Source organism: Alosa sapidissima, chromosome 14 (assembly GCF_018492685.1).
Source record: "Alosa sapidissima isolate fAloSap1 chromosome 14, fAloSap1.pri, whole genome shotgun sequence".
NCBI lineage: Eukaryota > Metazoa > Chordata > Actinopteri > Clupeiformes > Clupeidae > Alosa > Alosa sapidissima.
In genome coordinates, this window is record NC_055970.1 from 17922710 (window position 1) to 17945491 (window position 22782).

Here is a 22782-nt window from a genome sequence, read left to right on the forward strand (position 1 = left end):
TTAAAGACGCTGTATGGACCCCGAGCACATTGGTGCTGTGTAGGTAGTCGTGGCAAAGGTAGACTTTAAAGCCAACCATATACTGTAGGATTCCATGCATTTTTTAAATAAAAGATAACAAATTATACTTTAGTCTTAAATCTTTAGAAAACATGAAATGACTGAAGCTTGTGTGTTGTTTTCTATCTAACTTTATTTCACTTGATTTACAGATGTGTTTTTCTTATCCAGCAGTAGTTTTATATCCCTGTTTTTGTTATTTGGTTATTAGATGGCTGCCTCTGTGCAAGATGTTTCCCTCTCCGGCCCGCGTGTTGCATGCAAATGCATTTGGATGTGAGATGCTGCTGCTGGCGCTGCCTGCCACTGTTCGCACAGCGGGGTGCAGTCGTGATTTGCAGTCTGTGGTTGGGGGTCGTAACTCGTAGCCGGTTTACAGCCTCCTGGAGGCAGCGCGCTGTCCGGAGCCCCCCTATCTAACCTGGCAGTTTGTGGGGGAGCGGGAGCCGGGCCTTCTGATTGCCATCAGATATGATTTCCATCTTGTGGAGGCCCTGTAGCGTCGGGGTGTGGGCTGGGAGACCAGGCCGGGGAGGAGGGCTGTGGTCACCACCACACTACTTTTGTTCTGCGTCTGCTGCTTTTGACTTAACCTTGATGAACATTGTATAATCACACACATGGGCTCATCCTCCAGGACATGCTGTAAAAGCATTGTTTATCATGAGCATTTGAAAAAAAAAAGAAAAAACAAGGCTTTTTAGTTAGAGCGCTGTGCACTGAGCTCTGTAGCCATTGCCATGATTAATTAGTTTGGTTTGCTTTTTTGGTGCGTTTTATTCAAATAAGCAAATGTTTATTTCTGAGGTGAGCCAGTGGGAGAAATTAATTTTCTGGCCGAGGCTTCTCACCGCCCTAGCTGTGGGTAGCCTAATGTTTTGGCCACTTTATTATCGATGGTGAGTCATGGGCAACACGCGGCATCAGAGAGATTTCTTCAGGCGGAGTCAGAAGTGGCTCAGTGCAATTTTCACATCCCCTGTTACACATCCCATTTCTCTCACAGGAGGAAGAGATGAGAGCACTTCCCTGTGGGGAGCTGTGATTTCACTTCCTCTGGAGAATATTACTGTCCATGCAGTGATTCCAAGAAGGAAGCACACTCTCTCTCCCTCTCTCTATCCCTCTTTCACTCTCTCTCTCTCTTTCTTTCTTTCTCTTTCTATTTCTCTCTCTCCCTCTCTCTTTCTTTGCCTTGCTTGCTCTCTGCCTCTCTTTCTTGCATGCACACACACACACACACACACACACACACACACACACACACACACACACACACACATACAGACATACCCATGTACTCATGCACACAGGCATTGTATCTTACAAAAACGCACATTTACACACATGAACTCAAACAAGCACACTCTCACAGGCATATACTATACACAGGCCCAGTCATATACACACTCACATGTAGAAGCATATTCCCACACATACACACGGCAGGGACAGATGGTGGACATGTCTCTTTTTTACGAGGGTACTTCATAACTGCTCCATCCACTGCTCCCGATCAGTCGTCCAGAATACTGGACAGGATTCAGGGCTCTCCTGCCAAGCATAATACGATATTAAGGAGACGTATATATCTCTCTCTGCCTTCACCTCCTTCTCCTCCTCTCCTCTCCCTCTCTCCTTCTCTCCTCTCCTCTCCTGCTCCTGCTCCTTTACTTTGGGTGGTATTGATGTTTTGAGTTATGGATGAAAGGACCATTAAACGTAAGGCCGTAAATCCAACTCTACCCGCTGGGCTCCGAGTCTAGAACCCCCCCCCCCCCCTCCTCTCAGGTTAGGGGAGAGGAGATATGCGGAAGCCGTTGCTGGCGACCTCACACAGCCCAGAGGACAAACGGATTAGCTGTCACTGTAGCATCCCGACGGCTCTCTCTGACCGACAGGGTCAATCTGACTGCTGCCGCCGCCGCCACAGACTCCTGGAAGTGGAGCTTGGCGCATTTTCCTGTGAACGAGGCGTCAATGTTGTCACCTCCAGCTGCCCCCTGACAGGCCGAGGGGCAGGATTAGGGAGTGCACCGTGTCTGTGTGATGTAGGATTGCACCTCTGCCCTCGGCTCCTACAGCCCTCGAGTGGACGGTCTATAGATTAGACGTCTGTCAGCATGACACTGGGTCTGATTGAAGCTGTCAGTGGCACTTTCTCTCGCTCACTCTTCTCTCTTTACTCTCTTTCTCTCTCTCTCTCTCTCTCACTCTCCCTCTCTCCCACACACATACACCTACAGTGGTAAGAGCCTCAAATGTCCTGTCAAGCAGCTCATGTTGTTGAGTGCCTCTTAATTGTTTCAGGAAGTGAGCTGTGTTTATTTGGAAGTGAGAGTGTTTCCAGCGCCTGTGAGACACACGGCCAGGCTGATTGCGTCGCCCCTGGGCTAGTGCCGGGAGTATGAGAGGGTGCTGCTGCTACAGGTGTCGCGCTGATAAACCTCCCCCTCGGTCCAGAGCACTCCTCCATTCCTGATCTCCCCTTTCTCTCTGCTGCCTTCATTTCATTTTCTCTGTTTTTGTCTCTGTTTTTTTTTTAATGCACCAATTCTAAAATGCATTCAGTCATGGGGAGTTCAATTAAGGCGGGGTGGGCTGTTTTAAATCCAAATATTGTTTTCGAGAGAATGGCCCAGTCATGGACACAGAGGGTGGGCTGGGGAAAAGAGTGTGTGTGTGCGTGCGCAGAAGGTTAGTCGGGGACTGGCTGGGGGTAGATACACTATTTCCCCTGTCTGGCTGGAGTTGGAGTAAATCGTGAATAAATGTGTTATGTATGCTGCCTGACTGCTCGGAGAAAATAGGCTTTCACACAATAAGATCAAAGAAGGGCCTCCTGCCTCAGACACCTGGCCTCTCCCGGCTAGACACGCCGTGCCGCGCCACATAACAAGCCAAGCAGAACAGCTGACGGGCTCGCCCCAAAATCAGCCCCATTCAGGAGGGAAGTCTTAATTGAAACTTGAAGGCCTGGAGCCTTGGTGATAACTTGGCTTGCTCGCTTCGGTTGCACTGGGATATGGCAAGCCCAACGTGTCATCTGTTTGCGTAATCCTTTCCCCCCTCACCCCCCCCCCCTTGCACCCCCTTACTGAAATGACTTAATGTCCCTCCAGTGGCGGCAAGTAACAGCAGCTTCTCCGCGCCCTCAGAAAGGGGCAACGTTTGCCCAGACGCCTGGAGAAGGTGCGTAAACTCAATTAGCGATCGGACAGACCATCCTGCTCTCTGTGGCTGGTCTGGGCCCGTTACGGCTGCCGGCGAAAAACGTCTCGGTCGCTGACTTCACAGCGGGGGAATGCGAGCAGAGAGCTCGACCCAGATGTGGGACAAAAGCTCTCCCGGCGGACAAATGACCCGCTCTGCCAAGGCTGACAAATCGCTGGGCTCTCCACTGCTCCACAGAGGTAAAGGCATGCATTATGTAAACGGCAGACCTGGCCAGACCCTTGTGCACACTGGTCCCAAGAGCCAGATTTTGTCTCGAAGAATTGAGACATTTTTTTTTTTTTTTTTGCTTTGGGCATATGGCGCCTTTTCACCTCCTATCCCCACTGCAAGACTTCATGCCACGGATTTGTATTTTTTTATTTAGCTCAGTCGCTGCTCTGGAAACACTATTGCTAATAGAAAACACTGTGTACGTGTACAGAGTGGTGCACACCTGTGCGCGTGCTGTAAATGTCCCTGGCTCTGCGCTCCTCTCAGCTGAAATGACAAGCACAGGCGCTGCTGTGCTATCCAACGAGTTTACACACAGAGTCCTTTCTGGGCCACGAGGCTCCAGACTTCACACAGAGCACACCAGTCCAAACCCCCTTCACCACAGATGGGACGTTACCGCAGTGGCCACTTTGATCATTCAGACAGTGTGCCCCCCGCTCCTCACACACAAACACACACACACACACATGGAGCTTATTGTGAGATGGGTTGGGAGGGAGGAGGTGTTGTTATGTCAGGCCTCCTGGTTTCCATTCCTGATGAGTGCTACTGGGGAGTCCCTCTCTCTGCTGCTGTGCTGACTGGAGGGCTTGCATTGGTCAGATAGGTGTCAGAGGAGTGAAGAATGCCGCCGTAGCTTCCAGGTGTCATCAACGGAAAGATGAATGGCCTGCTTGTTTTTATTTCCTTTCCCGAAATACTACTAGGGAGTGGGCTCTTTGTCAGGGGCGGATCCCAGCGCTGGGGCGGGGGTGGGGGTGGGGGTGGGGTGGGATCAGATGGAGCTTGTTTAGGCTGAGCAAGAGTCTGGGTGGAAGTTTGCAGGGGGAAAAACGTGTCTGGCTCTCCCAAGAGGAGGAAAGGAGGGCATGAGGCTCAGGCCTGTCAGCTGGTAGGCCACCCCATCACCTCCCCACCCTCCCTGTCTCTAAAGCCCCGGCCCGGAGTCTCCCACCACACTCCGAGGGACAGAGGGCCCCAGATAGCATCCTCTCGACTTTATCACAGTGCCACGACCCGCACCTGGAACAGAAGGCGGCCGCGGCCCCAGTGATAGCAGGGGCTGTTAATTCAGGCCTGTCAGTGGGGGGACAATGTCACTGATGAAAGCAAGCCGAGGTCTAATGGAAGCACGTGCCAGGCAGCCTACTGGCCCTCTGAGCTCTAAGTGCTTTTAAAAGCCTGTGCCAGCCAGTGCTAAATGTATTCATAGACACCAGTCGCACGTCTTCTACACCACACTACGCTACAGACAGAAAGAGAGTAGAGAGAGAGAAAGAGAGAGAGAGGGGAAGAGAGAGAGAGAGAGAGGAAGGGAGAGAGAGTGAGTGGAAGGGAAGGTCGCCTTTTTTGTGTCTGTGTGAGTGTCGATGCCAGAATTTTTTGGTGCTCATTACAAATGCCTGATTGTATTGAGTGCAGTGGAGGAAGTTCACTCCCTTGAGCTGGTGCGTCTCTATTTCCCTCCCTCAGTACTTCCATTAATTATTAATAGCCGTGAGCTGCGTGGGCCCGGCTTGGTGAATCACCTCCTGAGTAACCGTTAGCACAGCTCGGTCATTGTTCGAGGATTATTGTTGTTTGGGGAGTGTGCGCTTTGACATAACTTGATTTCTCCTCTGTGAGAAGGAATTTCATTCTGGAAACCAAGCATTGTCAAGTTCTTTTTGTTTTATTCCTGTGTTTTCTGCTCAAAATGTTCTCCTGAGTGGAATCTAGTCAGTAGGCTCATGCTGAAATAAACTGTCAACTGTCCTCAGTAGATTTATTTGGATTATCGAAGACTAGCCCTTCTCCCTGCGCGCCACGCACTGCAATAATCACAGGGCTGGTAAAATGATTTTTACTGGCTCTTTTGACGACACATGCTGGGTCCAGAATTTTGGCTTTACTAATGAATATTGGAGCGATTAATGCTATGATTTATGGGCTGTTGCAGCGGACTGACTTTATGCTCTTGGACAGGGACCGCATGCAGCTGAGCAATGCACTCAGCACATCTGCACTGTGCGTGCAAAAGCCAGATATACGTCCAATGCAATGTGCCGCCTCTCCAGCGCAGTGAGTGCGTTTCAGGGAACCACAACAGAGGCTTGTTGTGATTTAATGCAAATAAGGGTTGGAGTCTGGACACATGGACTGTGTCATATGTGAAGTTGCAAGACACTTTGCTTATACGATCTCCATTCACACACACACACACACACACACACACACACCCACCCGTGTGCATTTGAGTGCACATTCATGCATGCACTTTTGAAACTCCCTATCATCGGTTATATCAACACAGATTCAAACCTTATGTTTCTGCAGGCTTCATCACTAGCATGTCCAAGCAGATGATCGTCATATATTCCATCATGTGCTATTTGTGTTTGTTTTTGCCTGAGTTTCTTTAGGAACCCATTTAAGCATAAACAGGTCAAATGTCTGCAAATGTCTCAGCCGTTCGATGATGTCATTTCGTTCTTTTCGTCATTTTCTCTATTCCTCTATTTTTTGTTGTTTGTTTCCTGCTGCAGACGGGAGCGAGCCAGTCGCAAACGGCCTACTTCCTTCCTGAATTTGCGCTGTCGCCCCAGGGAAGCTTTCTGGAGGACACGACTGGGGAACAGCTTCTGACCTACCGCTCCGACGATCAGGTGAGCAAAGCTCTCTACATCCAACCCCCCACCACTCCCCTCCACCTAAAAAAGCAGAGCCACCACTGCACCCATTCCGTCATCTCACTGCCCCCCCCCCCCCTAAAAAAACACACACACACACACACACACACACACACACACATACACACGATGGATGGCTAGTAGGGTGGCACAGTAGGCAGAAATTCTGTGCAAACAAGCAGAACAGGGCCGCCCCTGAGGTCGCCCCAGCGCTGACGCCATCTTGCCCATGCAGCCCTGTGAAAGCCTTTTGTTTGGACAGACGGAAAGTGACAGCCTTGCTGACAGCTCCGAGCAAGATCAGATCGGCACGTCGGGAGAGAAATCACACCGCGCTCCTCTCTCTTCCATCAAAAAACGTTCGTTGATTCACCGCCTCGAACGCCCCCAGAGTGTTAGGTATCAAAGGCAACCCGCAGATGACAGCCCGTGCTGTTCGGAAAATTTAGTTAATGGCTTATTGATCTGCACATGGCTATTCTCTATTTGCATGGCGGTTATAGATGTCTGGTGACCCCAGTGATACATTCTCTTGGTAGCTCTGCCAGGCTAGGCGTGCTCTCTGACAGTGTTAAAAATACTGGACAATAGTGTCATTGTATGAGCGGAGAGAGTGGAAGATGTTGACTCTCCGCTGCTTCTTCCTGCACAGTCCATTCTCTCTTTAAGGCCAGACCAGGCTGCTGATTTATATAGCGCTCACTATGAGAACATTGCAGTGTGTGTGTGTGTGTGTGTGTGTGTGTGTGTGTGTGTGTGTGTGTGTGTGTGTGTGTGTGTGTGAAGGGGGTGGGGGGGCGTTGATACAGGAGAGACTGAGACTCCAGAGAGTAAGCTGGAGTTTGAGTCAGTGGGCAGATGTGGTCCCTCTGCTTTCTCTCTCCCTCCCTCCCTCTCTCTCTCTCTTTCTCCCTCCCTCCCTCTTTCCCTCACTCAAACACACACACTCACACTTACACAGATGAGTGTGTGAGTGGGTGTATTGCGTAGAGTAGATTTTGGAGCTCGAGCGTTTCACCCATTAAATGAAACACAGATGATCATTCAGAAGCCCAAAACAATGCGTCCTAAGCAACGCAGCTTTTCTGTCCTTGCAGATTTGCAACGAGGTGTGAGGCTGAGTCTTAATTAAATTTCAGAGATTGGTTTGCGTAATCTCCCCAATGTGGAAATATATCTGAATTTGTTTGGTTTATTTGGCTTTCAGAAAATGTCATTATTGGAGAAATCGTATAGTCGTAGCTAACTAACTGAGCCCAACTTCACAATGATACCAGATGGGCCTCACTGCATGCATATGACTTTGACTAAATTTGTCTGTGAATTTCAAATATGTAGCAATGGGTCTGAGAAGCATACTAAACCGGAGAAAGTGATATAAAGAGATATAAATGGATTTGGAGGGCTCTGTGCGAGTTTTACTAGCACAAAGGAATGGAGATTTCCTTACAAAATCCCCAATTTCTGTGGCATAACCTTTTGCCAGCGATGGAACCTTGTGAAATGTGAAACAAGTGTCTCTCTACTGCAGTGCTGGCCAGCTGCACATTGAAGAAGACGATCTATAAGCGTGGCTAACGGAGCTTCCGTCATTTATTAACAAATTATTCATTTCTGTTCACCCATTAGATCCTCCAGTGAACGACGCGCAGTTAAGGGTGTGTTGGCTTCATCAGCAAAAACCGAGCAGCGTCAGGGCAATTTCCAGCAGCCTCTCAGTACTAGGGCTGGGCGATATGGCTGAAAACTCTATCACGATATAAGTGTTTCATATCAGTCGATATAGATAATTATTGATTTTTAAAAACAATCTATTTCAGATAAGGACCAGAAGGGGGAAAAAAGTTCAATTTAAACATTTCTATTTTAAACTTAACCTTCCTCTGATTTTAAACACCAGTTATCAATCAAAGCAAACGGGGAAAAGAAATAGCAACATAATCATGAAAAATACTCAAATAAATAAATGTGCACATAAGTCTGAATGAAAAGCAGCACTGCTTGAAACCTGGAAATATTGTAAACAAATTAGCTTAATTTGCTAGTTTATCATAGTCTACTGGTTAGACTGTTCAGTTTCCCCACGTGTGTTTAAGTTTCAAATGAATACTTTTTCTCCTTGGGACAGGCCCGTTTGAGTCTTGGAAAATACTTTTCCATTTGCATCGCGATTGAGATTATTAGAATTTAGCAGTCAATTTGAATGCAACAGTTTTGAACAAATTCGTGCAGCATGCTAATGATGCTAATAGAATTTAATAGCAATTTAGCTATTATAGTTTTCTTGCACGATTGTGAATGTTTGGATTACATCTGCATGATGAGGAGGGATGCGCCTGTTGAGAGGGAGAGAGAGAGAGAGAGAGTGCACGGGGCAATGACTCATTGAGAGTCTGTGTTGAGGTAGGCCTACAAGGGCTGGGCGATATATCGGTATTACGACTACGACCGATATATTTTTGAAAACGATATGTAGTTGAGACAATATCGTAATACCGGTATTATGTCAAATAATGGGCCATTTTATCAAAGCCACTTGGTCTTCTGTGTTCAGACCATTCAGATAGCCGCAGCTCTGCTCAACTGTGCCCCTGCGTGTGCACGTTCTCCCTCGCAACACTACAAACTTTCAAACATGACGGACACTGAGTCAGATTTTGTTTACCTTGATCAGAGGATGCTGATGCCTATTCTGTCGGCACATCAATGGCTAGCCGAGAATTCTCGTTGTGAAATCAAAATTCCACTGGAGCTCCAAGCGGTTTTGTAGGCTACACGCAGATTTAAGTTACAACACTCTTTACAGCTCTTCGACTCACGGTAAAATGTAATTTTTGGTACATAGCCTAGCTAATTTAAATACACTGATGAATGCTTGCGTTTAGCGATATACAGTAGCAGATCTAAAGTCCTCAGGGAGACAACCTAGTCGCTGATTTTATTAAGAGGATATGCACGCGGGGACTCGCGAGCAGTTAGGGTCATAATTTTTTATGATTCCTGAAACCCCATTCAATCGTGCATAGGGATTTTTCTTACGAACCGGAACATGCAAAAATTAACGCATACAAAACGACGGTAGCGTCTATCACACTCTTGATGACTCAGTTACGTTGTTTAAGTAGCCTAATTGTTTAAAACTATTTTTGTTGTTGATAGCAGCATAGGCTACATTTGCTTGTCATCTAGGCCCTATCAAACCCTTATGGGTAAAAAAAACTGCATTGTGTGACAATATCATATATTTGATATGAAATTAATATTTTTGTGCCCAAAATATTGCATTGTGCAGTACAATGTAGGCTTGCGTTGTCAGTCAGGGTCAACTTTTGGTCTTTTGTTATTTGCACAGCTTTATCAGAGCAACTGTAGCCTATGCCTATTGTAGGCCTATGTTAATGTTTACACTTTTTTGCACAGCTGTGTTAGAGCAGTCTGAAATCATTCTAATTAAAGCTGGTTGAGTGAATACGAAACACTTAGCTCTCTCTGTTTAAAATATCGATATATATCGTATATCGCAAATCAGCTCCAAAATATATTGTGATATCAGTTTTGGTCCATATCGCCCAGCCCTATTCCTTGTGCAGTTAAATATTTACAAACAGGAATGTGCTGTGTAGCCTACTTTTTTTCTTATTTGCACAGCTCTATCTGTATGCCAATTGGTTTATTATATTGGCTTTTAACGGTAGCGTTTTGTGTTACCTTTATTGTCGACCGAATATTGTTATTTGCACAGCCCTCAGAGCAACTGTATGCCTATTGGTATATGTTATTGTTTACACCTTTTTGCACAGCTCTGTTAGAGCAGTCTGAAATGAATATAATTAAAACCGGCTGTGTTGTCAAAATTGTTGTGTTGAGTGAATATATGAAGCAATTCGCTCTTTCTGTTTGAAATATCAATATCGTATCGATATCGTATATCGCCAATCAGCCCCAAAATATCGGGATATAAGTTTTGGTCCATATCGCCCAGCCCTAAGGCCTACTTCTATAGCCTACTCTGGTAGAGTTGTACATGCTACAATGCAAGCTATATTTAGCTTATTTATTTATGGACAACGTTTTAATTATCGAATATTCTATCAAACCTATTTTTTTTATTGATATCGGTTACATGTCTATTGCGATACATATTGCTGATCGTTTTATCGCCCAGCCCTACTCAGCACGTTGGCTCAGTACTTGCTTGGGGCTGGGATGGGGTGGTGTGGGGCGGGGTGGGTCGAGAGGTTTGTTGAAATCCTGCCCCATGGTCATCTCATGCCCAGTGGATCTGACGTGAATTATAGCGTAATGGGCAAAGAGGAGCGAGCGCTGTGCCCTATCACTGTCAGGCTACACCCGTCCCAGAGGCCCCTTTCAGCACAAAGGACTCCTCCACTCCTTTGCAAAAGCTGCATATCCTGCTCTCAGTGAATGTGTTATTGTTCAAGTCACCGAGATAACGACAGACAAGATAAAACGGCCCATATTTCTGTTTAAGCCATGACTGCAGACATCACACTCCCCGCCAGAGAGCGGATCTCCGTAGCTTACTCCGAGGAGGATGAACTTAGGTGAACTCGGTGGCCTTTTTTTTTGGAAGAGCTAAGATGAAATATCACTTGAGAGGACTAGCTCTGTCAGGAATGACTGCAATACTGTTCCAGCCACGGAGATGACACGGACTGGGCTGTTTCTTCAGCGGCACACGGACTGGGTGACAGGAGATGAACACGTTGCATTCTGCATGACTCGATTTGCTGAGCTTCTCAGAAGAGACATTATGAATTTCCTGCCTGGCATCCAGTCCAGGCCCACCACCATCACAAACTGTAGAGAGAGAGAGAGAGAGAGAGAGAGAGAGAGAGAGAGACAGAGAGAGAGAGAGACAGAGAGAGAGAGATCCTCTCATTGATGCTACTGCGTTATGAGCACTGAAAGGTTCGCAGGTACCGGGGGATAATAGATGAAATACTCCGGAGTAAAATGGATTGCCCAATAAATGAATTGAATTGACTTATTGAACTTCATGTCATCAAAGCGGCCAAGTGGATTTCATTTCCTAGTCATTTTTCACAACAGGGTTTTTTGTTTAGGGAATACTACAAAGTATAATTTACCTGTTTTGGAAAGGGGTTGACACACCCTGGCTTGCAGATTTGCTCATGAGAAAAACATCGTTCTCTCCTCTGTTACTGATGCAGACAATAGCCCCCCTACAGCAGTCGACCGACGTTAGCAGCACATATTGCTTGCGTGGAAGAGTACTTCTCATTCCAAGAATACTAGTGTAAGTATATAATTCATAATATTGTCATGGGTTTTTCACGCCTCATATTACGGAGTTAAGATGGATGGTGTTAACCTCAAGTATGTTTTGAGTCACATGTCAAATGAGCATTATTTCCTCAGACAAACTCGTGATAGGATGTGGACAGTCAAGACCGAGGACCTGGAGAATTGCCTTGTAGGTAGATCAGTGAAAGATTTAATATGAACATCTTGACTTACATGGAATTTAGGTCGATCTGTCCTGGTAAGCCGCTTCTAATAGCTGGCTCTAGGTACATTACCAGTCAAAGCTCTTTTTTATGGAGTTCCTCCGCTCCGACTCTACTGAAGCCAGTACTGGGAGCCATTTGCTCAGGTACATTTTTGTTTCCCTGGAAAACTGTTTTTTCTTGCTGGGGCCTGTGTTATTCTAACCTTGGTCCGCTTTTTCTGGCCGTGACGTTGCGGCAGAGAAGCCTGTGACAAGTCCCATTCATGCCATTAAAGTGGCCGAAGGCGTTGTGGTTGCGTGCTGGAGAAGGAACGTGCTCTCTCTCTCTCTCTCTCTCTCTCTCTCTCTCTTTTCCTCTCTCTCTCTTCCTCTCTCTCTCCTTCTCTCTCTCTCTCTTTCCCTCTCTCTCTCCTTCTATCTCTCTCTTTCTCTCTCTCTCTTTCTACTTCCCTCTCTCTCTCTCTCTCTCGCTCCAAGAGGCCGTGAAATCTGCTGGCGCTGGGACAAGCGCAGCCTTTGGGTGATTTACTGTAGGAATCTGCCAGTGGCACGGCAGTCATGTAAACAGACGTATGACTTCCTGGTGTTTGGACAGCGGGACATATGTATGTACACACTAAGGGGTTCCCAGCATCCTTCACCTCGGCCTCTGATAATTCACCGTTCTTACCATGTGGCTATCAAATGCCCTCCCAGGACAGTGCTGAAATAGGCGTGTGTGTGTGTGTGTGTGTGTGTGTGTGCATGTGTGTGTGTGTGTGTGTGTGTGTTGTCCTGTACTTTTTCTGCCGAGGCAGCTGTTCTGGCTTTGCAGCCATCCGGCGTCAGTGCTACAGTGCGCCGTTGAGCAGGGTTTAAGGGACAAAGGGGGAAACGGCGAGAGAGCAAATGCGTTTGAAAGTTCAGCGGGATGTTTGTGCGCTGAGCGAAACACAAGTCAAGTTTTTTAAGCCACATCGAGTCTATTACGGGACCGCAAATACCTCCCCAGGTCCGCGTGGCCATCGACTTCCTTTTGAGCCTGCTGTCGGCAAACGCATCCATCCATCGTCAGCGGATGTGAAAAGCACTTGCAGCTCAAAACCACTGCAAGGTGGAGTCCCTCTCCGAGAGTGCCACGCAAGTGAGTCTGCAGAGCTCCTTTCGTGCGAGGCCCCACGAAACGTTAGCCCTCACCCGTGCCAGAGAGCAGCCCATGGCATCCCAGTGCTGCTTTTTGAGGTTAGCCACAGATGAGGGGCTTGCCCCCCCCCCATCCTTCCCCCAGGCCCGGCCCCCTCTCAGACACCAGGCTAAGCGGTAATAGATAAAGCACATGTTTTTCCTAGCAGCCCTCTGGCCAGGCCTCGGGAGTGGTGGCGACGGGGCAGGCCAAACGAGCCCGAGCGTAAACCAGCGCCCGCCAGTAAACAGCCGTCACCCATCTAATGGGTTTTCATGTGGTCGGGGTACCTGCGCTGGCCAGGCAGCGAGCGGAGAGAGGGGAGCCAGCCGAGCTTTGGCACTGGAGAACACAGCGGCGCAGTGTTTCCACTAAATGAGCCCAGCGTCCCCAAAACGGCTCGGCACACAAAGACTGACACTGCGCAGGCAGACTGCCGTTTAATGGATAGGCCGGGATTGAAATAATTAATTTTAGCTAAAGGGAAACTGTGGTCAGCGGCTAATGGCTAATGGCTTTTTGGGTGCTTATTTTTTAGGTGACATGCGCCTGAAACTTAATTCACCACAGCCACACTGCGGTTTGTGGCGTGTCTGCTTCAGCTATTTATATATAAGATGAAGGCAGGCAGCACGGATCCCTGTTTGTGCAATCAACAGGTCATGTTTTATTCTGCCCAAACTGCGACGCCCAGACTTATCATAATCGCAATTATGTACAGTGAGTCAGCACAAGACACCCGTAAGTGGAGAGACAGTTGGAATGAAAAACTCTCCCCCATCTCATGGGTGGTCTATATCCTGTCTAATCACACAACTGAAATTCTAGATTGTTCACTGGAAGAAAAACAATAGACATTTTATGCCTGAAATGGTTGAGCAGTGATACTTAATAATTTTTTACTCTCGGATTTCTCCCCATACCCGTACTCATACTGGAGTTTAAAGGCAGGCTCAAGACGTGAAGAAAATGCTTTTTCTGAGGGGAGAAATGGGTTGTAAAGCTACAGGTATGTCAGTGAGAGAGGAGTAGTTCTTATCCTGCTGAGTTTGTGGTCTTTTAAAGCTCTCAGCAGTCCCGTAAGTGTGTTGCCCCCGTGTTGTCCTTGGCCTTCAAGTGTGTAAGTACCTAATGTGTACACTTATGCACTCTCTTGTCCCTGCCATTTCTCTTGCAGGACTACAACAGTTCCTCACACCACTTGACAGTGAAAGCTTCAATGGTGAGAGGAGCCGGCAGAGGAGCTAGCAATTAACGACCCAACTCTTAGCAACGACTCTGGGGTTTGAAGTGGCCGTGGAGGCCTCGGAGAATACGGAATCTGTCCACTTAGGGAGAGGAGACAGGCGAGGTGGCAGATTGCCCCGCTTCCCTTTTTCCAAAGTTGGGAACTCTTGTGCTTCAGTTCAGATTTCCGACTTTTCGAGAGTTTTCTTCCTTTTTTTTTTGTTATGTTAGCCGGGCAGTCACCCTGAAAATCCCTTGATGGCATGCTCAGCACAGCTCAGGAGATTGGGGAGACCAGCGGGCCGGCGAAAAGGAAATGGGTTCTGAGCTTCACCCGAGCCCTCTCCTGTTTATTTGCCTTATTCTGCCAGCGCCGACCAGGCCCTAGCACAGCACGGAGCATCCCGGAGGCCCGGTCTCGACTCTCATTTTCTCCCTGTCCACACCGGCAGGCGATCGATGTGAAAATGGGCCAAGCAGTTGGACAAAAACTTCATTAAGAGTAGAAAAGTGGAAAATAACCTTTGTGTCTCTGTGTGTGTGTGTGTGTGTGTGTGTGTGTGTCTGTCTGTGTGTGTCTGTCTGTGTGTGTGTGTGTGTGTGTGTGTGTGTGTGTGTGTGTGTGAGAGAGAGAGAGAGTGTGCCTCTGTTGAGAACATCTCTTTATCTTCTCTAATTAAAACCTTGCAATTTTTCTTTTCTGGAGATGGCTGAAACAGGCGATTTTCTCTTCCTCCCCAAGGCTTTTGGCTATGCTTGCCTGCCTGCCTACTGTTTTCCCCATCATCGCCTTGATCTATTTTTAATGTGTATTTGCATAATTCCAAATTATATCTCGCTCTGGCTTCTCCCCACAGGGATTATTGTTCTGCCACCACCGCTGCATCACAAAGGACCCTCTCTCTCTCTCCCTCTCTCTCTCTCTCTCCCTCCCTCCCTCCCTCTCTTTCGTCTCCTGCACACCTCCACGCGTTGACGGCGCTCTCAGTAGCGTGTAATGCAAATTCCCATTTGCCTAATCCTCAGGAATGTCTGACAAGAAACGACCGGGGCAGCCGAGGCTATGCCGCCGCCGCTGCTAACGTTTGACATAAGTAACCGGAGACAGCGCGCACACTAATTCATTGTGCAGAAATTAGCGAGAGGTGTCGTTTTTTTTACTACCCTAGCCCCCCTGCCTGCCTCCGCCTCTGCTTGGTACTCAGGAGAGTCCTGCCCTTTGCAACAGAGCTCCTTCTCAGACTCTCTGCCCCATGTGTGGGGGGGGGGGTGCGGGGCTGATGTCATCCACCACAGACATACTTGTCACCTTCACAGTCCCACCTTGGCAAACTCTCAGGTTGTGCATGTGCCCGATCCGATAGGCTGAAGCGTTTGATGTGAGAGCCTTAATACCTGAGGAATCAATGTTTACTGCGTTACATGCTTGGCTTCATCAGTTGTATGGGAGAAGTATGGAGTCAGCAACACTGGGCTTAGATTCGCTGACTCACAATGCGAGCGAATATCTAACCGCAAGTCTTTTCGATTTTTGATGAAGAGATTTCCTAGAGGGAGTGCAGCAGCTGTTAGCAGCTACTCTATTAAACATGGAGACAGTGCTTATTTTTTATTCCTGAGCAACACAGAGTCTAGACAGGTGGTAAGCTGAAACCGTGGACATTGTCAGGAAATGTGGTGTTCAGGTTTTCATTTGCATTGTTGCAAAATAATTGTGTCATCTCTACGGTTTTGAAAAGCCGAGAAACAAGTAATTCAGTCTCATTACCATCTGTCTTTGTTTTACTAGATCTACATCTCACACATTTATCCAACACATCCTGGTGTGTGTGTGTGTGTGTGTGTGTGTGTGTGTGTGTGTGTGTGTGTGTGTGTGTGTGTGTGTGTGTGTGTATTCGTCGCGGTCATTGAGTTAAACGGCTGCCGTAGCCATGGTGCAGCGTGTCAGGGATGGTGTTTGGCTACAGTCTCTGGTGCCACATTACTTAGGGCTGTCTCTCAGCTCCTCTCTTGCTCAACAGACGACGCATTGTTTTCTCCACTCATCAGTGATGCGTTCTACCTGCCCCCACAAGACACTTCAACTATTTCACTCTTGGTGTCTAATGTGGCAAAAAAACCTGTGACATCTCTCTATTACTTTTTGCTTGCGAAAACAAATTTGTCTCCATCTGCAAGACAGATCCCATGCTTTAACGCCCTTCTGTGTGTGTGTGTGTGTGTGTGTGTGTGTGTGTGTAAGAGTGTGTGTGAGAGTGTGTGAGTGTTCATGTATAGGGCCATGCAAGCGGTGTGTGTGTGTGTGTGTGTGTGTGTGTGTGTGTGTGTGTGTGTGTGTGTGTGTGTGTGTGTGTGTGTGTGCGCGTGTGTGCTGGCAGCACACACCATCATGACAGAGTGCAGACATACAAATTGCTTTGTGCCCTGACAAATCTAAAAATGATCACCCCTGACATCTGTTTTTAACACTTTGCTGGCTGCAGTGCTGGCCTGCTGCCTGATCCAGGCCGTAAAGTTACTGGGAGAGGAAGAGAGGATGGCCCGAGGGTCATCTGCCAGCCAGAGGCTGGAACATCTGGAATGACACCAATAGCAGTTAGGAAGGAGTGTGTAAAGAGAAAGTTCTGACTTCTGACACATACACTCACAGACACAGACACACACAGACACACACACACACACACACCTCCTCTATGCTATGCTCAATGATCATGCACAAAATCACATCCAGGGTTTGCTATTTTGTGAAGCAAGTTGAAAAGCAGAGCATCTCCACATCATATCATAATTATGCAAGTTTGCCTATTAACATATTCTGTACTCTCTGCTGTTTCGTGGTTTTAACATACAGCAAAGACTCCTACTTTGTAGGGACAAGGACTAACCAAGGACTCCATTTCAAGTAGGCAAAATATTATTGCTGTTTTTTTTTTTACGAAGAATTTAAATCATAGTAAAAAGGACTAATACTACTACTACACCATAAAATATAGTAATTTAGTATAGATTTCAGATCATGTATAACATGTATTTAAATGTGACAAACAAATTATTTACTTGTGAACCTCTTCCCTTCACATCTCATCATATTGGTTTCTTTCCCCACAACTACAGACTGTTTATGCATTCTGTCACTGACACTGAATCTGATAAAGGGTTCGCTGCATACCACTGCATGTGCGTTTCAGTAAGTGCATGTATATGTGTGTGTGTGTGTGTGTCTGTGTCTGTGTCTGTGTGTGTCTGTGCCTGTGTCTGTGAGTGTGTGTGTGCGTGTGTGTGTGGGTCGGGGTGCAGCCATGTCAAAATGACATCCTCATTAAAGCTCCATTTCTCCCCGCACGCTCAGACATTTGTTTGTGCACACATAAAGTTCAAACAAAACCACACCACGCATACCAATACATACATACTGTACATGCATGCATAAGTCTGCTCTCATACTCCTGCCATTCTACCTGCATGCTATTTAAACGAAAGAAAGGGTACTTTTCTGTGCTCAACCCCAAGGCCTTGTATAATGTGGCGGGTGTATTATCAGCAGAAAGGGGCTTGTCATGTCCACTTCTCCCTCTGTCTCTATTAATCAGACCAGTGTTATTCTTGCATTAGCCTGTGGCATAATGACTGGATGTTATTGTAAGGTTGCAGAGTACATTTTTTTCCTGTAGTACTGAGTGTGCCATACAGCAGACACTTTTGAAGACCTTTCATTTTTTCCCCCTTGAGCGCTGGACTGCTGATGTAAGACATGGGGGCTTGTGGGGGTTAGTAATGGATTGCACGTGTATTATATTAAGAAGCACACATGAAAAACTGATGCATGAAGGTAAAATAATGTTTTTTTTGGTTTTCCCAAGTATCAAATTCCAGATTAGTGCTCTTTGTAAATTAAATGAGGGCCGTCTAAGATGTCTCAAACCCGAAACTTCCTCTTTCGCCCTCCTTTTCAGAGGGAAAGCAGTATTTTATGAAATCTTTTTTGAACATATATTTTTGTTACCAGAGTAAAACATTGGCTCCTAGTGAGTTCTCCACAGGACTTGTGCATGATGTAGAGTGAATGGAGTTCAGCCCTCTACTCCAGCGCAGGAACTGAGTAAAGCCTGACCTGCTCGGGACAGTCAGTTCAGGGACCTGGAACAGCTGCACACCTGTTGTGTAATTTGCTCGGGTTCAAGTTCTCCAAAGGTAGTAAATTCACCACAGCGGCGGCCACATAGAAGCACATGTGTGAATTCGCTCACTCGGTTCTTCAGTAAGTCAGCCGTGAAGACAAGGGGTGGCGAGGGAGCAGTGCCCCTCCCTGTAAGAACTCTCTGCTGGTGGGGAGGTCTCCCCTGTTAGCCAGCTCCTCCTGGACAACAGGTGTGTGGCGACCAGACCCTCCCAGGCCCTTGCACCCTCTTTGGCCATCATTAGGGAGACTGATGACTGCCCGAGGACTTGCGGTGCACCATCACGTGATGTATATCTTCTGTTAAAACCTTCATGTTCTGTATAAGGCTGTGAGATTAATAAAGTAGATTAACGTTCTCCAAAATCAGTATCATTAAGGTATAATTTCATCTGATTTGTATTCCATGCACATCAAAGGCTGTTCAACACATTTGCTATGTTAATCTTCAACTAAGCTGTTGATTAAGACCATTCGAACAGGCGCTGGTTATAATGTTAAGAGGAGCTTGGCAATTCTTTTTTGAATTTAGAGGGCTAGAAAGCTCGTTAAAAAACCACACAGTAAAACAAGACAAGACGTGTTTACTGTGTGGCCTGAATGCAAGTTCACTTCGCTGTGAGCCAGGATCAGCCTGATGCAGCAAGGCAAAGTCTTCCTGCAAGGGAATATTTTTCTACTACAGAAAGGCATTTAGAAAACAAGAGTCGATAGCAGAGTTTGTGAACGTCTGAGACATGCGAGCACCTCTCCTCTGCAGAGAGACTCCACTGGCCCAGTCAGGAATTTCTCTTGATTCTGAGTGTACTGGAAAGATCTGATAAAGCCCCGGAGGGTTGCCTCAATTAGAGGTGAACGCATGCACAAAGGGACTGTCTGCCAGGGAATCACACAAAGACGTCTTAACAAGGGCAAAAATGTAACTCATGCGAAAGTCATTACCTGCTAAATCAAATGGGAAAAGTCCAAGCTGGAGTTGTGGAGTTGCACACACACACACACACACTCACTCACACTCTCTCTCTCTCTCTCTCTCTCCTCTCTCTCTCTCTCTCACTAACACACACACACACACACACACACACACACACACACACATAGACACAAGCACAGGCAGACACAAACCAACTCCCCCTTTCTATGCACACCGAGTCTCTAAAAGTGAAGATATTGTTTTAATTCGGCCTATGATTCATCCAAGTTTTATGTGTTAGGAGAAGAAGCAGGACATATCTCTCTGTACTGTATCATAAAATGTGGCGAGCTCCGGAATATAATGATAGGCCTCTAAAGAAGGGGCTTGCAGCAAGGGTCGACCTTTTGAAACGCTGCCATCCTCTATCTCACCTGCCGTTAATCACAGCCTCTGATGTTTTTACGGTGGAGAGGAGAGAGGGAGAGGGAGAGGCCCACAAGAAGTCAACCAACTAATCACAGCTTGTTGTCTCCCCGTAGACTCATTAGCAGAACTACTGCTGCAACTGCAAATTTGCACACTCTATAAAAACACCAAGAATGAGAGCATGCCTGCTGAAGAGGTGGGGTGGAATTCTCACATACAACCATGGTCCGGTTGACAGGGGTGAGACTCTGTCTCCCCAGAGCCGTATTTCTTCAGGATGGGGGAAAAGATGGAAAGCGTTCAAGTTAGCATCAAAATGGAATCACGATCAATTGTTTTGTTCCTGCTGGCCATTTAAACCTTTCAAACTCCAATGGAAGCTTTTACCTGGAGAGTCGTTTTGCACCGGGGCATGAGTTGCACATTGTAACAAGTGCAGGATAGATTTACATGCTGTCTATATATTTTGTTGTGGAGAAGGCTGCTCTGTGGATTTCCAAATGATGAAATGCCTTTTTTCATGTCGACGGGATGCTCCTGGAGCTTGTATAAAATGGTTTTGTAGGTCTCTTTTTGGCAGATGACTTCCTTGCTTTTGTAGAATATGGATGGGGAACAGAACAAGAAATCGGTCAAGGTCGAGGTTACATCGGAGCTGTTTCATTACGTGGCCTCAGGTTTGACTCAATATGGAGAAAGGAAGCTTTTGTCATTGTTAAAAATCTCAGAGTGAATAACTTGTGGCTTTGAGGGATAGAAAAGCAGGGGTCATCTCAGATCATAAATCAGCATCAGACGTTCCAGAGCACTCCAATGCCAGACGTCTGATTTATCAAACAGTCCAATCTCTCTCTCTCTCTCTCTCTCTCTCTCTCCTCCTCCTCCTCCTCCTCCTCCCTCTCTCTCTCTCTCTCTCTCTCTCTCTCTCTCTCTCTCGTTCTCTCTTCCGACTCGACCCTGTGTCACAGTCTGTGTTCAAAGTGACAGGCTGCTTACTCTGAAGAGTTGCAGCCAGATCGAATTAAAAAGTCAAGAAGACACAAAATGTCCCTTTTTTTTTCCGCCCCTCGCTGGGCGTGGACGAGGGCACCGAGAGGTTACCATGGTTATTCTGTCCCTGGAGTGCCATGTTTTCCTGCTCGGACAGGGACACAGTGCGTTCCCAGTCGCCGCACCAGTCACTAACTTTTATTAGGGAGGCTCAAATGGATTACCATTGCCATGTAACAAAGGGAGCCTTGCATAGATTTTCCGCCGTGTTGCCCCCTCCTGGGAAAAGCCAGCGGCGGCCTTTGTTAGACAGTGGACATTTCAGAGGGGGGCAGTGTGTACACCTGCTTTGTCCCCGTCAAGGCCCACTCCCATCTTTTTGTTACCCCAATGGACTAAAATGGGGGTGAAAAAAAAACGTGAAAACTCCCATGCTTGGAATTGTGATAATTTGTTAAAGCTTCTCAAAAGAGGAGAGGGGGGAAAAAACATGTCCTTTGATTCTCTTCCTATCAAGCTAAATCAGACGCCTATAATTTCTCTCAATCCTCTTGATTTGAGTCTGGCAAATGGCTGCTGCTTTTTCCTACCCCTGCTGAATTAGTTCTCTGGAGAGCCCAAGGAGTGCCTCTCATTGATCAAAGCCATAAATAACCCAAGTTATGAGCGAGGGGAGCACTTAGTTCTGCTCCTAAACAGAAAGGGAAAAAAAATCATTAAGAGACCAGAGACCAAGTGGAATGTCCTTCAGAGCACTTTTTCTGCACTTGCTTTTTGCTCTTTGCCTTATCAAGGCAGTTTTTAGTGTTGTGTTGCCGATAGACACAACAAGGTGAGCATTGCAGATGATTCATTCCATGTGCACATCGCAGAAATGCCTGTTGCACAGAGAGAGCATCTCGAGTTATTGAGAATTTGGCACTGAAGATCAATTTCAAAGGAACTTGTCCTAATTTCCGTATGCAGGTCAGAAACAGCTTAGACTCTGAGAGGATTTGCCCTCTCTCCTTCCAAGAATATTAAAAAGCGTCAACCAACTACAGCGGCTCTGTATTTTCATAGAGATGTCTGAAAACAACAGCTGAGCAGCAGATGATTGCATATGGCAGTGGTCTCAGGTCTGCTATTAGATTTCAATTTCAAATGTTTGTATATATGTACTGTATATAAATGTCTCATGCATCATTTACATAATACATAGCATATTTCTAGTTGGCAACTGTAGGAACTGGGTTGAATATCAATAAAGAATGCACTCATCTATGGCTGTACTGTAGATGAGACACAACTTAAATGGCAGAAGTAATTAACCTTTCATCTCATCTTATATAAATATCTCATATTGATGAGCTTGGATAAAGAAATGAATGCATGCTTTATGCAGTTGAAAGATCTCAAGGGTCTAGTCTGTCACTTTCTCACCTTTACTGTCCCATGCAAGAAACTTTTGTATATTTTCTCCCTGTAGCAAATCCTAATTATTATTGTTTTATCTGTCTATGAATACCCCCGATGACCTGGTGCTGTATACTTGCTAATAGAGTGTGGATTTAGTTAGCCGGGCATACCAGGCTTAAGGGCTCACCCCTTAGCTTGGCATAGATCAAGCTCATTAGTGCATTAGGGCTGCCTACGTGGCAGCGAGGTGAGCAGTTGGAAATAGACTGGAAGGTGACTGGTCGTCATTGCTGTCTCACAATAGCAGCTCTCTGGCAGCAATTGCAGGACAGCAGGTCCAAGACAGAGACTTCTCCTTGAGCAGAATGCCGACTATTTAGGTCAGCTCTTGTCAATCAGTGCACTTCTAATTTGATATCTGATTGCGCAGGTCCGCCTTTGAAGTGCCAAAAAATGATTCTTTAATTGGATCGTACCTTGTTGGTGTCCTCTAGAAATATGGTACCCTTCGAGCCTGCCTTTCAGGGCTTTGAAAAGCCCTAGAGTTTAGTGGGCTATAAAGGCCCTGCACTCAGCTTTGGGCTTGAAGCCCAAACCCCTGTGGGACGCTCCCAGAACTCCCGCTCTCTCCTTATGTGTTTTGGGGGTATAAATCTGACGGAGGTTTCGGGAAGACGGTTACCTGGGTAACAGTCCTCGGGGGAAAGAGCGGGCGGCCTGATGGATTCATGTCTTATTTGGCCAACTGTATCATTTACACAAGAACCGGCAAATACCGCCAGGGACATGTCCATAAAGTGTGTCTACAGAGCG

The 22782-nt window shown here is 46.7% G+C and overlaps 1 protein-coding gene across 3 annotated transcripts in view; it reads left to right on the forward strand.

Annotated features, from left to right (window-relative positions):
- The window catches only part of adamtsl3 (ADAMTS-like 3), a 108152-nt gene that overhangs the window by 6018 nt on the left and 79352 nt on the right, over positions 1–22782 (forward strand). For all 3 annotated transcript variants that reach the window (XM_042061906.1, XM_042061907.1, XM_042061908.1), the window contains exon 3: positions 6036–6155. In XM_042061906.1, coding sequence (XP_041917840.1) covers positions 6036–6155 — 120 coding nt within the window. The remainder of the gene's footprint in view (positions 1–6035; positions 6156–22782) is intronic.